This window comes from Rhineura floridana, chromosome 3 (assembly GCF_030035675.1).
Source record: "Rhineura floridana isolate rRhiFlo1 chromosome 3, rRhiFlo1.hap2, whole genome shotgun sequence".
In the NCBI taxonomy this organism is placed as follows: domain Eukaryota; kingdom Metazoa; phylum Chordata; class Lepidosauria; order Squamata; family Rhineuridae; genus Rhineura; species Rhineura floridana.
Genome location: NC_084482.1, coordinates 89,489,625 through 89,507,429, shown reverse-complemented (window position 1 = coordinate 89,507,429; position 17,805 = coordinate 89,489,625). Strand labels below are relative to the sequence as shown.

The window sequence follows — 17,805 nt, the reverse complement described above, 5'->3', positions numbered from 1 at the left end:
AGGTCACTTTCACCTATTCTAACCATGATTGTACAATTGAACTCAAAAAGCATGCAAATGATCAAACCTGCTCTCTCCTCCTTCCTTCTATCCCCTCCACCTTGCCCCTTCCCTCCCCTTCCCCCCTTCCTTCCCCCCTCCTGCCCCTCCCCTTCCAATCCCCTCTTTACCTCTCTTCTCCCCTTCTCTTCCTCCCCCTTGGTCAGTTTCACCTATCCTAAGCATGATTGTATAGGAGTAAATCCCACTGAACTCAATAAGCATGCAAATGATCAAACCTACCCTTCCCTCCAACTCCCTCCTATCCCTTCCCTCCTGCTCCTCCCTTTCCAATCCCCTCCTCCTTCCTTTACCCTCCCCTTTCCCCTTGCTTCCCTCTCCTCTCCCTGCCATCTCCAAATATGGAGAATTATATTTTTGTATGTTTGTTGGTGTTCTTCTTACTTTGCTTCTTTCCTGTGTTACTAATGTTTCTACAGAGAATCTAAACTAGAAAATTTTATTTCCCTCATTATTCATCCTAGAAATCTGTGTCAAATTTATTTTTATTAATTTCAAAGCCTTTTTATTGGTCAATGTCATATGATGGTGAAGATAGCCTTTTTAAATTTCAAACTGGAGGTTATGGTCTATTTCTATTTTGGGTGCATTAACAGTTGGACCTGAAACTGCAGTTTAACGTAAAATCAGACTGATTACAATATGCTGCTACTTTAGCAGTGACTCTAGTTGTTGGAAAAAAGAGGATGCATGTTTTCAGCATGCTATGTTTAATCCACTTCATTTAAGGCAAGGTGTTCACGATCAATTAAAAACATAGAGCACACCTAGAATTTTGGTAGAATATATTTCACCTCCCACTGTTTTATCTTGTGCAAATTGAGACACTTCTGAGGTCCACTGGAGACTATTTTGCAGAAGTCAGTGCCATTATTCCACAATTATGTTTGGAGTTTTTTTAGTATAAATTTTGCAACGTGTTGCTGTACTTCACATATTCATAGAAACAAAAGCAAAAGAAAATGATTTCCTATAGGAAACTTCACTAAAATTGCAAAGTAAATCAGACATATTTAAAGTGACCATCTGAACTGTATCAACTGTCTTAATAATGTTGCTTCCTCCCGGCTAAAACAAGATCAGCACAGGACATATCTTCTTTCTATTATTTGGGCTGATTACAGGTGTTGCCACCACTCACCATATGCTCAGAGGCACATGTTACCAAATTCTTCCAAGCTACACAGCAAGTGGATTGGACTGTGAAAGACCAACCCAAATTGTGTTTGCATTTTGACAACTTTGTAGGGCAGTACAGTATCTCAGAGAGGAGGTCAGGTCTCCTGCTCCCCTGGTTCACTATAGCTGCCCAATTTCCCTGCTTTTTAAAGTTTGGTAGAAATATCTGTGGGCTATAGGTACAGTCTTAAACCGCAAGGTTTTTTGCCTATTAGTGAATTTCCCTGCTTTTTAATCCGGGAGGTAAGAAATGGGATCCTGTCCAAGTTTGCTGAGAATGGATTGATCATTTGCATGCTTATTGAGTTCAGTGGAATTTACACACACACACCAGGCAATCATGCTTAGGATAGGTGAAACTGACCACAGGGGATGGGGAAGGGAGGAGGGAGGGGTGGAAAGGCAGAGGGGAGGACTGGGAGGGGAGCAGGCAGGAGGGGGAGGGGAGAAGAAGGACAGATGTGGTCGTTTGCATGTTTATTGAGTTCAGTGGGATTTACTCCCGTGCAATCATGCTTAGGATAGGTAAAACTGACTGGGGGGGAGGGACGGAGGGCTGGAGTGGGCAGGGAAGGCAGAAGGAAGAGGGGAGAGGAAAGGGGAAGGAGGGAAAAGGCAGGTCTGATCATTTGTATGATTATTGAGTTGAATTGGATATACTCCTGTGCTATCATGATTAGGATAGGTAAAACTGACCAGGCTGGGCCTGCCAACCAAGACATCTTCTGTATCTTTCACAGTTGGGCAGGGGGAAGGGACAATTCTACCTTGTGGTTTTTCCCATTACAATGTTGCAAGAACACCGGCACTTGGCTGACTTTCTCTTCTCCTAAAGATACAGGATCAGTCTCAGGCCCTGAACCTGGCAACCCTACCTCCCACCCAAATTTAAAACAAAGCTGTCCCTGGCCACATCCACACCAGGTCTCTATTACACTTTGGACAATCATTATTTATTTATCTATTTATTTAGTGTATTTATATACCGCCCCATAGCCAAAGCTCTCTGGGCTGTTTACACTAACTAAAAACATTAAAAACAAATATACAAATTTAAAAACACATCTTTTAAAAACAATTTAAAACAATTTATCATGGCTTCTCTCAAAGCCATGGCTCAAATCCAATCATGGCGTCTCTCAAAGAATCCTGGGAAGTGTAGTTAGTGAAGGGTGCTGACAGTTGCTAGGAGACGCCCTGTTTCTCTCACAGACCTTCAATCAGAGTGGCTGACTGTTAACCATTCTCTCAGGGGAATAGGAGTCTCCTCTCAGCACCCTTCACAAACTACACTTCCCAGGATTCTTTGAGGAAAGCCATGACTGTCTCAAGTGAAATCAAGTCTGGTGTGGGTGTGGCCCTCTGATTAGGCAAGGCCCAACAGCTGTGAGGCTTTTAGAACACTGACAGTTGGTCCTTACTGAGCATGCCCCGCGTTATAATAGGCTTCCAGCCAAAATTTCTTAAATTAATTAAAAATCAACCAGGCATTTTTTAAACTTTTAAACTGCAGTAGATGAAGGTCAGAGTATGGGGCAACGTCAGTATTAGGATTACAGGTACTCTGTGAACATGGCTGATTTTTAATGAATTTCAACAGATTATGAGAACTCGCAGAAAAAAGTCCAAAAGGGCTCTGAGTTTTTTTCTTTCTTTGTAGACTTTGAACTCTCGATTCTCTCTGACTGTTTTGTGTATCGCCATGAAAATTGACAGGGTTGTTAAGCAAGCATTTCTGAGTTCAGAACTATAAGTTTTCTAAGGTTTTGTTTTGAAATGAGCTTATGGGAACCCTCAGAATGGCATGGGGGGATATTTTCCATTTAACATTGCGGAATGTGAAAAATCCCCGCTGACTATAGTATACAGCCACTCTTGTGGCTGTATAATAAACCCTTAAACCTAAGTTTGTATGGAAAGATGACTTTGCTAAGCTCAGACAGCCATTCTGCTTTCAGCATGTACAATTGTTACCTCATGTTTCCCCTTCATGGTATTTGACCAGCATCCATTTCCTCCAAGATGACAAAGCACCTAACATGATTGCCCAACATGGTAATAAGCCAAGCAATCAGTGAAGGGCTGGTGTTCTAAAATAACATCCAAACAAATCTCTGACATTGTCTTCATAGTATCGTATTAACCTGCAGGGTGTTTGCAGTTGCCACCATGAAGTAAATGAACATAACGGAATCCTTATATTTATATATTTATTTTAAAACATATCTAAATTTCTCTTACAGTAAAAAAATATCCAGGGTGGTTCACTGTAGCCCATAATCACAATAAAAATGCAGTAATCAGTTAAACATAATAAAAGGTGCTAAAAATAATTGCGGCAGAAATCAAAGACAAGAGGTGAAAACAATGAGAAAATAGAAAAGTCTTTGCCTGGTTCTTAAAAGATATTAATGCAAGGCCAGAGTGAGCTTCTCTTAAGGAGAGAATTCCATAAGTGAGACAGAATATGAGACTGGATCCAATGATAAATAGAAAACAGAAACAAGGATAAAAAGAGAAAGTAATATACTAAGGAATTATAGAGAGCAGTTGCACTGCATGACTGGAGACTGGGACATGCTATTGCTTGGATATATTACAGCAGAAATGTGTTTCATTAAAATGCACAAAGAAATAAAAGTAGGATGTCAATGTAAAGGTGCAGGGGGATACAAAAGGGCTGTCTTAATTATCTCTGTAAATTTGACAAGCCCACCTGGAATTTGCTTAAATACTGTAACAACCTTAACATTATAATGGTGCTGCTGTTCTGCTCACCTATTGACCCCAACTGCAAAGGAGAAGTTGTTGCCTTTGGAACACCTATTCTTTCAAGCTCATGCCTGATAAATCTTGGCCAGTGGCAGGGAGGAGGGGAGGGGAGGCTTTTTTTAAATGCAGGTGTCATCCCATTCAATACAATTTTGCCAAACTCTCTTAAAGCAGGAAAAGCAAACCTAAATGAATGGTGGAAAACATCCCACACCCTCTTGTACTGAGCATTCACTGGTGATGTACACTTGCTTTGGGTCATGTAGCAACTTTTACATGATCTGTATATTATCATTAGGAAAGCTGTTAGGATTGTTCATAGTTTTTAAGTTGAACCTGCTATTGACACCCCCATGCTATCATTCACCTACCATCAGTTCTCCAACACGGTTCAATGCAGTTGTCTTCCCCCTTTCAAAAAGCTCCTTCATAATCTTATTCAATGGATTTTGCGCAGGCTGGGAGCTATAGTCAAAGAAATCTGGAGGGCACCAGGTTGGTGAAGATTTAGCTAAGGCAATGAGTTGGAACTGACTACTAAACAATCCCTGTATGTGAGTTTTTGCTTTTATTGAACTTGGTTTCTCGTTTCATTGAATTTTAGTTTCTCATTACAGGCCCACTTTTGTGAAACAAATATTAGGAGTTGCTACATGATTAGAGATTCTTTTTAAAAAAAACATGTGACTGCAAATTTACAGAGAAAGATTAAGGCAGCCAAATAATGCTGAGAAATTAATTTGGCAAAACCCAAAGAATTGTTGTCCCAAATATATCAAATTATTATTCATATGGGAGGTAGTACACAGGTTGCCTATGTTGGAAAATGGAAGAAATTATTGGGACACCAATCCCAAGAAATATCTGGAAATACATATGAGAAAATATTACTAAATGTACTGCCTCGTTAGCACTGACAGACAACACTATTAAACTTTGGACAATGTGATATTTAACACCATCTCAGATATCTAGAATATATAAGACAGGAAGTAATGGATGTTGCAAATGTGAAATGGATAGAGCAGATTTTATCCATTGCTGGTGGAACTGTCCCGAGGCTAAAAAGTATTAGTATGAAATTGCATCTACTATAACCAACATTTTGAAGCATTTGGTAGAGTTACATTCAAAAGTATACTTATTAATTTATCTCAAGGATATTGTTCCCCAAAGACAGAGATAAGTTCATATGATTCTAGCTGCAAGGATTTACGTGCCAAATATTGGAAAAAGAAAGATGGTCCCTGTGCAAGGGAACAGTTTATTCAACTTTGGGAACTGACAACTTGAAGCAAAATCACCTAGATGCTTGTGGCCTGACTCTGAAAGAGAAAAATAAAATAGATTCGAGCAAGTATGGGCAATGTTTAAAGAACTTTGGAACAATAAACAGAGAGGGTGTGTGTTAAAATCCTTTTGCAATTTTATGAGAACATATGGATATGAATCTTGTAAAACAAAAGTTCATAAAATATAAATAAAAGGGTCCACTCAGTGCCTCCTCCCTATTAAATATATTAAGTATGTTGACCTCTTGTCCTTTTCTTTCTCTCACCTCACCTCTTTCTTTCTTGATATTAAACTCTAGATTAAAATAGTAATCACTGTAATGTAAAGTCTACTCATAATCTGATGTTTCCCTGTAAACAGTGTAAACATTGTTCGGATGTTTACTTGTTTTCATTTTGGCACTACTGCTAATAATAATAATATATAACAACTTGTTACATGATGGAATCAAAATCAGGATTGTGGATGAAAGCATAAATATAACTGTGACACATCACCTTTCAGGGGCTACCATATGCCAAACTGAAAAACTTCTGTTTCTCTCTAATCAACAGAGATCCCTGGGTGTCCTGGAATGGTTGAAAGTTGAACGAGCTAAGCACTTCTCCTCACCATTTGCAACTTGCAGAAGCTTGTGAAGAGACAAGTCCAAGTTCAGTGATACCTTTATGGTGGAACTTCACATTCCATAATAAAGGGAGATAGGAAAGGACAGCGAGCAAGCCAAGACTCCATCCTTACTCTGAAATGGGAGGAATCGGCAGTGAATGAATCATTTTGGGGATTCACCTGTGAGAAGCCACATCAGTTCTGTGAAACTACTGCTTGAGATAGGATTGGAGGAGGCTACACCATGCAACAATAGAAGGCTTTCTTGAAGCTGAACAGTATGAGTTTCCAGAAGCAGGGGAAGAGTTAACAAAATCTTTCTCACCCACACTGTCTCCACAGAAAACATCCTCAAGGAAGAAAGTTGGGAATACCTTTTCCAATCTTATTGTTTGCCTACCTGTGGAAGGGGCATCAAATATCCAGCTTCCTAGTGAAGCCAATGGATTGTTACAGTCTGAGCTGGATCTCTGCAGCTCAAATATGAACAGAATCTTGGATGTAATAAATGGAGAAGCACTATGAAAACCAAATTGGTTTGTAATATGCACTCGAAGCTGTTTTCTGCTCCTGCAAGTCTTTAGTCAACTTTTCCCAAGTCAGACCCCCCTCCTCCTGCCCTGAGCCATGTGGTACCACAAAGCCGGAAGTGAAACATCATCCTGCGATAAGACTTTTACCAAAGACCCTTATTCAGATAGACCCAGTTCTTGGTAATATTGGCTTCTGTGCAATTTCATTTAAACAAGGATTGCATGAGACCAAGATTGGAAGGCAGCTTCTCTCTTTTCTTTTCAAAAAGCTTGTAAGCAACCAAACAACCCTCATATACTGTTTCTGAAACTAACCTTTCTTGCATGGAACCTAGACCTATCATAGGATGGCTGAATTCTTCCTTTGGAATATAGAGAGGTCTGGCCTTGACTAGTACTATTTTGCTAGCTCTAGGTCCTGATGAAGTACAATACCCTTTATTCGTTGGTTAGGAGACAATGTGGCCATTAGGACTATGCACAGATCCCCCCCCCATCTGCCCATGGTTCCAATCTGAAGGGGGGGGCATTAGGCCGACCCACCCTGGGTCGACCCAGGAACCACCCACCCCAGCTCAGAGCTACTCTTGGATAAGTTCGGGTGGGGCAGGGCTCATGCTTAATGAGGGTAAAAAGACCTAATTAAATATATGGTGAGGAGGGGGGCAGGGGAAGGAGAACTTGCCTCCTTCCTGATCGAAAGCAGGGCCAATTTATCCTTCACAATGCTGTTTCCTTCAGGAAAGCAATTTGCAAAACAGCATTGCACTGGAGGGAGCGATCCTGGAAAATGTTTTGCAAGGGACTTTCCTGCAAAACAATATCCCCCAGGATTATCCCCCCCCTTGCAAAACAGCATCACATAGGAGGGAGTGATCCTGTAGAGTGCTGTCTTGCAAAACAGCCCCTACACCCCTGGAGGATTGTTGCCTCTGCTTATCAGACTGGAAAGAGAGTCATGGCTGCCTCTTTATCCTTCCTGATGCTGCATCCCCAGGGCCGCTCTGAGTCATTGAATATGACCCATAGCAATCTGCAGTACCTACCTTGGCCAAAGCCAAAACCCATCTAAATGGGCCCAATTTGGCTCAGACCTTGGCTAAATCTGATGCACAACCCTAGTGGCCATTCCTTGCAGGAAGGGGAAGGAGGCCATATAGAGTGCTGGGAGGGACAGATCAGTGCTGGGGAAGCTTACATGAGGATTATGGAGTCAAAGCTGGATGGGTGAGGGTGGTTTCAGGATATGGGAGAATCCTTCAAGTTATGGTTTTATAACAAAATTCCATTCCCTGTATATTATATTAAGAATTCTAAGGTGTAAAAAAAATGCTCTCAAATGTAATATTTTTCAGCCTGGAAGGTAACATTTGGCTTAAAAATGCAGAAGAAAACGTTCTTCATTTTGATGATTATGTTAAGGGCTTTGTCCCATAAGGTTTAAAAGATGCCTGGAGCCGACCCATGTTTTATTAAGGCTTCTATGTAGAGTGCTGTCCCTTCGCCAATAAGTGTAATATTGCCTAAAATCAAATGACTTTTTGCTCTCTGCGGCTAAAGAGAAATCCATGCTATAAACTGCAAAGAAACTCGTGTTCTTGCCATTGTGAATGATAGTATTGCTGTTTGCTCTCATGGACTGTGTGCAAGCATGAACTCCTACCCATTGGATCCCTTTGAGACCATTGGATCCCTGAGTATCAGGGGGGTAGGGAGGGCAGGGAGGAGAAGGAAGGGATTCAGGGCTCTGCAGAGCATGTTTGCTGTGAAATCAAGACACACTGGGCTTCACCCTGTGCTGCTCTACAGTTGTGATGTCTATTTATTTATTGGATGAGGATGATGTAAGAGGAAATTGCAGAGTTCTCTAGCTTCCTTGCCTTCCTTTCTACAGGGGAAGAGAGTGCCAATTCTCACAGACCAATAGCCACTGGCTCCACCAAAATAAAAATTGAATCCATTGCATGACGGTGTCCAATATCTGGTAGAAAAAACATTAAGATGTACAGTCTGTCATTTTCTTCTTACTAGATAGGTCCAGAAAAGGATCCAGAGGAGAAAATACCAATTTGCTATTGTCCATTCTCTCCATTGCTGCTTTCTTAGAAATGCCATGGGTAGTATTTAAAAAAACTGAGTAAATGCTGAACTCTCCATTGCATGCCTTCACTGTGTACAATCAGCAGGCCAAGAGCCTTAGTGGATATAAACCAGGCTAACTTCACTACAGTCACTATGTTTATCTATGCATATTTCTCCAGCAGAGGCTCTCCACTGTGGCTCGCTATCATACATTGCAAGCTGTGTAAGCAAACATTTTCACTGTCCACACTGGCATTTGACTGTTATCCATCAGAGCCAAACTAGGGATGATACAAAAGATCTGTGAACAGCTGCAGGGTCCCTGATGTCCCTGATCACAAAACCCAGAAGTCTGTGTGTTTGGGGGAGGCATAGAGCCCACATTTTATGTCAGTCAATTATTTGGAGTGACACACAGCAGTTAACATGTACAATTTTTGGCATAAAAACCCTTTGAGGGCATATCAGCTCAAATCTTTCTGGCCTCTAACAAGCCACTCCTGTGACAACCCAGATATTGTATAAACCTTATTCAGAGATTATTGATGTTGGGTACCAATAATTCTCTACACATGGTAACATATGTTGCCAAGGGCCAAGATGATGGTGGATCTATCCCTGCCATGCCAAAGTCCTGTAAATGCCTTATGTAGCATCACCCAGTTTAGAGCTGCATTTCTTCATCAGGAACATGAATGGAGGTAGCATTAAAACAGCTGCCCAGCATGCAAAGACCATCATCAAAAACTCATGCTATGAAAGCCACATGTATGGTCATGATACTAGCCAGTTGCAAAATGCAACATGGGCATAAGAAACAGCCAGGCAACAGCTCATGTTTGGGCAGTACAATCCTATAGATCCGCTATGTTATTCGCTACTAACACCAACACAACATTGGTGTAGTCATGATCTTATTCATTTCAAACTGCAAATCAGACAACAAAATGATACTATTTTAAAGGACAGACAGAATAGCAGCACTGACCTCCATTAAAATTTCCATTACAGCTCTGCTATCACCCACCAATCTTGGTGTTGTGTATCATCACTGCTTCCTTGTTCGTCATGCACAAAAGGAAATGATCAATGCACAATGATGGCTCAGTGACCCCCTAATGTCACCTTGTCTAGGACTCACACAAAATATAAAAGGGCAACTACAAAGATATCACACTGTCCAACCAAGCATGGACCATTGTGATACAACAGCCACAGTTGATCAACAGCTGCCTTCAACAGCCATGGTCTCCAGGACTTCCTACAGAATGATTTTGAATCTCTTTGTAGCACCAATATATTCAAACAAGATGCAATCATGCCAGGCAAACACATGGAAGCACACAGGGAAGGAAAGAGCGGGCTTTCAGACTGTAATACCTAGCCAACTCCATAGGTCAGCTGGGAAGAAGCATGAATGAAGAACTCATGGGCTACTGAGGAAAAGGGTTCAAGTCTCACTGGCATTCATCTAAATGATCCATGTAATGCAGCCTGTGTGGAGGGCATAAGCGTATTGCAAAGGAGAGAGTCGCAAGCACATGGAAGAAAAAGAACCCCAACAGGGAGCTTACAGGGACCAGCATCAGGAGCTGCCTGCTAGCTCCTCAGGAATGAATAATACCATGAGAGGTGATAGACATAAGAGTGAATCACACACCTTGGAGAAATATTGATTTGCCACCCCACCTGCAAGGTAAAATTCATGTTTTGATTCCCTGGCCAGAAACAATTATCAGATGCAAAAAAGGTAGAGGAAGAAGAACTAGGACACCCATGCTTCCTACAGCAGCTTCCTAAACACACAAGTCACAGAAAAAAGATGCATGATAAGTCACAGAAAAAAACATGCAGCCCACTGACCCAAACATATGAACATGAACAAGTTTCCTTGTACCAAGCCACAGCAATTGTCCACCTGGCTCCGTATTTCCTACACTGACTGGCAGTGGCTCTCCAGGATTTCAGACAGGGTAAAAGTGTCTCAACATCTATGGTAGTTGTATGTGTATGGACATAGATCAATGCAGTTTTGTTTGTTATCATGCTAGCTCCTGCTGATGATGTTGGTTTTTGAGTCTGAAGAACTTTGAGGGTGCTTCGGAAAAGGGCAACCAAAATGATCAAGGAGATGGACCAACTCCCCTATGAGCAGCATTTGAGGCTTTTTAGTTTAGAGAAAAGACAAGTAAGAGGTGACACGATAGAATGCATACAATTGTGAATGGCATGGAGAAAGTGGATAGAGAAAAGTTTCCTCCCTCTCTCATGACGCAGGACCTCGATATCTGACGGAACGCCTCTCCCGCTATGAACCGGCTCGTACACTACGGTCTGCTACGAAGGCCCTCCTCCGGGTTCCAACTCATAGGGAGGCCCGGAGGGTGGTGACAAGATTAAGGGCCTTCTCAGTGGTGGCCCCGAACTATGGAATAGTCTCCCTGAGGAGGTCCGCCTGGCGCCGACACTGTCATCCTTTCGGCGCCAGGTTAAAACCTTCCTTTATTCCCAGGCATTTTAATTTTAATTTTAATTTTAATTTTTGTTAACGTATTGTAATGTCTGAAACTTGATTCTGAGCCTTTGCTGTTTTAGACTGTGATATTTGATTTTAGACTGTGATGTTTTTTGTACCATACTGTATTTTATTGTATCTATGTTCACCGCCCAGAGAGCTATTGCTAGTCGGGCGGTATATAAGTTTTAAAAATAAATAAAAATAAATAAATGACACTAGAACTCATGAACATCCAATGAAGCTGAATCCTGAGAGATTCCGGACAGACAAAAGGAAGTATTTATTTATTTATTTATTTTATTTCATTTTTAAACCGCCCATAGCGAATAGCTCTCTGGGCGGTGTACAAAAGATTAAAAGTACAGAAATACAAAATATCACAATAAATAAACTGAAACAAAGAGATTTAAAATTGTAACATTAAACGCATTAAAATGCCTGGGAGCATAGCCAGGTCTTAACCTGGCGCCGAAAAGATAGAAGCGTCGGCGCCAGGCGTATTTCTTCGGGGAGGCTATTCCACAATTCGGGGGCCACTACAGAAAAGGCCCTAGAACTATGAAGTACTTCTTCACACAGCACATAGTTTAAACTATGGAATTTGCTCCCACAAGAGGCAGTGATGGCCACCAACATAGATGGCTTTAAAAGCGGATTACACAAATTCATAGAGGATAAGGTTATCAATGGCTACTAGCCATGATGGCTATGCTGTGCCTCCATAATCAGAGGCAATATACTTCTGAATACCAGTTGCTTGAAACCACAGGAGGGGAGAGTGCTATTGCACTCAAGACCTAGAATCGTAGAGTTGGAAGGGTCCTATAAGGCCATCAAGTCCACCCCTCTGCTCAATGCAGGAATCCAAATTAAAGCATAACCAACAGGTGGCTGTCCAGCTGCCTCTTGAAGGCCTCCAGTGTTGGAGAGCCCACCACCTCCCTAGATAATTGGTTCCATTGTTGTACTGCTCTCACAGTTAAGACATTTTTCCTGATGTTCATCTGAAATCTGGCTTCCTGTAACTTGTGCCCATAATTTGGGGTCCTACACCCTGGGATGATTGAGAAGAGATCATGGCCCTCCTCTGTGTGACAACCTTTCAAATACTTGAATAGTGCTATCATATCTCCCCTCAATCTTCTCTTCTCAAGGCTAAACACGCCCAGTTATTTCAGTCTCTCCTCATAGGGCTTTGTTTCCAGTCCCCTGATCATCCTCATTGCCTTGCTTGCAAGCTTCCCATGTGCAACTGGTTGGGCACTTTGAGAACAGGATGCTGGACTAGATGGACTATTGGCCTGATGCAGCAGGCTCTTCTTATGCTCTTAAGTTGCTAGGTTATGAAATAATTAGACAAAAGAGTAAATGCTTAAGTTTTGTTTTTCAAACCAAAAAACTATTTCATGTCTCCTGATGCCTTGCTGTCTCTCTAAATATTTTCCTCCCATTCCCAAAGGTATGATGTCCAAAGTCTCTCCTTTCCCCACAAACAATGGAAATAACTGTAGCTCTTGATCTTACTTAAGCATATGGGTGCAATAAAAACCTCAGTTTCATCCTTTCATGGCTAGATGTGCAAATGTGAATTATTGCAGTTTAAATGGTCTTGATGGGAGCATGCAAAATTATGATACGCAGCTTTTATTAAAGAGCATTGTTAAGCTGATGAAAATGACAGCCCTTGCAAACAAGGCTGCCCAAGTGAGGCTATTTTATTAATATATTTAATCTTCTCAAAAGGAAAATGGCTGTTGTTCATGCACACACTGCACAAAAGACATATGCTCACTGCCACCCAGTGGAGGCTGGTGGCTCCGATGTCAGAGGGGTCGTGAATCCACTCTTGAGTTTTAGTCCAAACTTTAAACTTTACAAAGCACTTTGGACAGCTCCTTGAAAGTTCAGACTAAAATCTGGAGCAGATTCACTGCCCCTCTGACACTGGAGCTACTAGCCTCCACTGCAGTCCTCACACTGACTTATTCTAGCATGTTCATTCTCTTTGTCAATTTCCACATTTGTCCTCCCCTCACCCTGGCTTGCATAAGAAATTGCATTTCCCAAATGTCCATTTTTGCGTACCTCCCCAACTAGGGATAGAGAAGCAATTCAAATCAGTTTGCATCCAAAGGTGAACCTACCCACTTTGCACTTTCCGAAACAATCCACAAACCAAAATGTAGCCACCCTTGAAAATTCACACTTCTCCAACTTTTTCAATGCAGTTCTCCAGCCACGTCATGTGTACAAAAGCGCTGATGCTACATATGCATAAAAATGCATATATTAGTGGGAAGGGGCATTCAAAAATGCACTATATCAGGGGAAATTGCTTGGCAAAAATGTGTACTTTGAGAGAAATTCACAGTAAAATGCTGATGAATTTTCATGAGGGCTTTTTTTAAAAAAATGCAAATTTATGTGGAAATGTGAAGTGAAATTAAGAAAGAGTGGAAAAATGAGATAGGAAAGAACTGAAACTGGCAGATCCTTTCCATCCATACTCCCAAGTAAGCGTGTATAGTAGCCTTTACCCGCGTGGTGCCCTCCAGATGTTTTGGACTACAATTCCCATCAGCCACAGCCACCATATCTGGAGAGGACCAGGTTGGTGAAGGATGGTATATTGCAGGTGTAGAGAACGTTACACCTGGGGTTCAAAAGTGGCCCTCCAGGCCTCTCTATTTGCTCACGGGTCTCTCCCCAGGCAACAGCCCCTTTCCAGGCCCCACCCCACACTGGTCCTGCTCCATACCCTAGTCCTGCTCTATTGAACTCTCTTGCTTAGCTAGAATTTGCCTGTCTGTCCTTGAACTATGATAATGCCTCTTGCTTGTCTAAATGGAGGAAGATGTGTGTAGAAACCTCTGACTATTGCATGGGTGGATTGTAACCCACAGTACAAAGGTACAGTGGGCCTGTTGCTCCACCCACTCTTGCTTCTAGCCCCACCCACCACTGGCAGGCAACCCATAGAACGTTGCCCAGGAGGCAATGAAGCCTTCAGACTGAAAAGGCAGTGGCGTAGCTGGGGGGGCGGAGGGGGCGGTCCACCCCGGGCGGCACTTTTTTGGGGGCGGCACTTCTCAGGTGGCGGAGAAAGTCTCTGGGGGGCGAAGGGAATCCGTGCCCATGAATGGACTCAGCGAAACGCGAAATCCGCTCTTGCAGACGGCGAGGTGTACGGAAGGAAGGAGGGAGGGGAGGGGAGGGGGACAGTCGGGAAGGGAAAAGCCCCCAGGAGGCTCCGGGCTGTTGCTAATCCTGGCTCGCGAGGGGTGGAGGGTTGCGGAGCGAGAAGTCCACGAACAGCAGCAACAGGAGGAAGAGGGAGGCCCCCTTCTCTTTCTCCGTCTCTCTCGAGTCCCGTCTTTCTCACTCTTCCCCCCTCCCTTCTCCAGAGGTGAAGGAGACGCTGCTCTGAGGCGGCAATGCTGCTTGCCGATGAGAAGAGAGGCAGGCGTGCGCCCTCCCCCCCTTCTTTGGCAGTGCGAAAGAGAAGCTGTGAGGAACTTCTAGCTTGTTTGTTTGTTTACTTATGTATTAATTATCTATCTATCTATCTATCTGTCTATCTGTCTATCTATCTATCTATCTATCTATCTATCTATCTATCTATCTATCTATCTATCTATCTATCTATCTATCTATCTATCTATCTATCTATCTATCTATCTATCTAGTTATCGTTATATACACCGATCCAGTACCGAGGCGGCCTTCTGAGCACTGCTATCGTAGCCGGGGTAAGAGACTGAACCCCGTACGGGTGTGGGTGTTAAGTCGCTCTGTCAGTCTTTTGGTGGGAACAGCCAGAGTACAAATGCTCTGAAACAGGGGTAGGGCACCTGTTGCCCTCCAGAAGCTGGGTGCCGACTCCCCTCAGCCTCAGCTGGCATGGCTGGTCAGGGATGATGGGACGTAGTCCAGCAGCATCTGGAAGGCCATAGGTTTCCCATCCTTGCTTTAAAACTAAGCCAGTGGTACAGTTAGGTAAGTTTAGACTTGGTGGTAGGGCTCTAGAACTAATGGTCTTATGAGATGTGGTATCTCTTTACATGGTGAAGTGCTTTCTTCACTTCAAACTGTGGTAAGCCAGGCCTGCTGCATTTAGAGGCCACCCACCGGCACTTGCTACGGAACGGGGCCCTGGGCTTCTGCCCTAAAGTACTGCCTCTGAAGGGTGTCACAGTGTATGGACCCCTTAAAAGAGATCCAACTGCCCAAGGTGTTTCAGTTACACCAGGTGTGGGAACCTTTAGCCCTCCAGTTGTTGCTGAATGACATCTCCCAGCAGCCCCAAGGATGAGTTGTAGTCCAGCAACATCTGGAGGGCTCCAGGTTGCCCATTCCTGTTGGTATTGCAGGTAAACAGTCTTATTGCACCAGGAAGCCAAACAGAATCACAGGGGAAGCCTCTGCATGTTTAATAATAATAATAATAATAAATTTAATTTCTTCGTCGCCTATCTGGCCAATGGCCACTCTAGGCGACTTACAAAATTATTAAAATACAATTAATAAAATACAGTAATACAATAAAAACAATAGATCTACAACAACAATATTAAAACTGGGTAGGAGGCATTACAATTATATCGATTAACCCTCCCCGGATACCCCGAAGGCCTGCTGAAAAAGCCAGGTCTTTAAGGCTTTCCGAAATACATTTAGGGAAGAGGCATGCCGGAGATCTTGTGGGAGGGAGTTCCAAAGAGTGGGGGCCGCCACTGAGAATGCCCTCTCTCTTGTACCCGCCAATCTGGCTGTTTTTGTTGGCGGGATTGAGAGAAGGCCCTGTGTGGCCGATCTTGTCGGGCGGCATAATTGTCTACTCACAAGTATGTCCCACTGAGTTCAATAAGGCAGGTTTACTTCTAAACAAGTGGGTATAGGACAGCACTCTTTTGTGGCCTTAATAGGTGCCCAATAAAGCCTACCCTTGACTTCCATCCTGCTTCCTCCAACGGAAGGAGCTTCGTTCAGTGGAGGAGTTTTTTGTCCACTGGAAGAAGCACTTTCGGTTGGAGGAAGGAAACCAATTTCCTCATAACCTCAAGACATTTTTACTATAATGCACTGAGCATGGACTCAATTCAGTTACTGGCTGGAAGGTGCATGCAACTGAGTTGAGTTTCAAAAGACTTTGTGATACATGGAGTGCAACTGTTTTTTAAAAATAGGGGAGTCAACTAGGCTAGCACAGTCTCTTGCATAAATGTAAGCAGATTTTGAACCCCTCTTGTCCATATGATATCGTATGGCCAATTTATCTTTTTTTAAAATAAAGGCTTTCCAGAAATGGATGTTGTGGTATTGCAGTGTGCAACATGCAAAATGATAATTACTTGCCATGGGTTTTACTTCTGTTGTTTTTGGTAAAGGATTTAGTGAAAGAAGCATCTGAAGGGGAAAGGATGCAGAGACTTAAGTCAAGTGGCAAGTAGGAGATAATTCAATCAATTTCTTTTAAAAACATGTGGCTTACACTTTCATTGACAGGGCATATATTTTCATGGTTGTGGTGGCAGTAGTGGAACTTGTATAACCCCATAAAAGTTGTTATATGTGCCACATTAATGTATAGTTCGGACTTGTGTGCTTTATGGTATGTGTCACCTACAATGGCTAACCAGGTGTTTTACAAGAGACCAAGCAATTTGAAGCTAGGACTGGGAAGATAGCTACTCAGATCTGTATAGTTGTGGTTTGCAGTGCCTGGAGAACCATTTTGCAAGTCTTTGCATGCAGCCTGCATTGTTTATTTATTTTTATTTTTATTTTATTTTTTTCCCAAAGATCTCGGATGAAAGGATACAAATAATGCGTCTGTCTGTCTAATATCCTGGGTGCGAGAGAGGTAAACTTTGAGCGCTCTCCTAACATCCAGCGAATGCCAGGCCTTTTCGAGGGGATGGACCGGCTTTGGACAAAAGGATGGAAGTACAATGTCCTGGCTACTGTGGAACACTGAGTTGACCTTAGGACAGAACGATGGATCCAGCCTCAGGACTACAGAGTCCTTATGGAATACGCAGAGATGACGGGCCGATGACAGAGCCTGTAACTCCGAAATCCGCCTCGCTGAAGTGATAGCCACGAGGAAAAGGACTTTAAAAGACAACAGTCTTAGAGGCACTGAGGCAAGAGGCTCAAATGGAGGTTGCTGTAATGCCTGCAAAACTTTGGAGAGGTTCCAGGATGGAAAGTGGTGACGTACCGCTGGAGAGAGGTGGGTAGCTCCTCTTAAGAAGGACTAGCAATAGCTCTCTGGGCGGTGAACATAAATACAATAAAATACAATATAGTACAAAAGCATCACAATCTAAAATCAAATTTCACAATCTAAAACTGCATAAGCTAAAATCAAATTACAAACATTACAATCATTAACAAAAAAAGAATTAAAATGCCTCGGAGAAGAGAAAGGTTTTAACTTGGCGCCGAAAAGATGATAGTGTCGGCGCCAAGCAGACCTCCTCGGGGAGACTATTCCATAGTTCGGGGGCCACCACTGAGAAGGCCCTTGATCTTGTCACCACCCTCCGGGCCTCCCTATGAGTCGGGACCCGGAGGAGGGCCTTCGTAGCAGACCGTAGTGCACGAGCCGGTTCATAATGGGAGAGGCGTTCCGACAGATATCGAGGTCCCGCGCCGTATAAGGCTTTATAGGTTAATACCAACACTTTGAATTTGGCCCGGAAGCGTATTGGAAGCCAGTGCAAGCGGGCCAGAACAGGTGTTATATGGTCAGAT

General features: G+C 42.9%; 1 protein-coding gene across 1 annotated transcript in view; it reads left to right on the top strand.

Annotated features, from left to right (window-relative positions):
• The window catches only part of ADRB2 (adrenoceptor beta 2), a 93,478-nt gene extending 81,915 nt beyond the window's left edge, over positions 1-11,563 (top strand). The window contains exon 2 of the mRNA XM_061616880.1: positions 5,859-11,563. Coding sequence (XP_061472864.1) covers positions 5,859-5,893 — 35 coding nt within the window. The 3' untranslated portion in view covers positions 5,894-11,563. The remainder of the gene's footprint in view (positions 1-5,858) is intronic.
• The last annotated feature ends 6,242 nt before the right edge of the window (positions 11,564-17,805 follow it).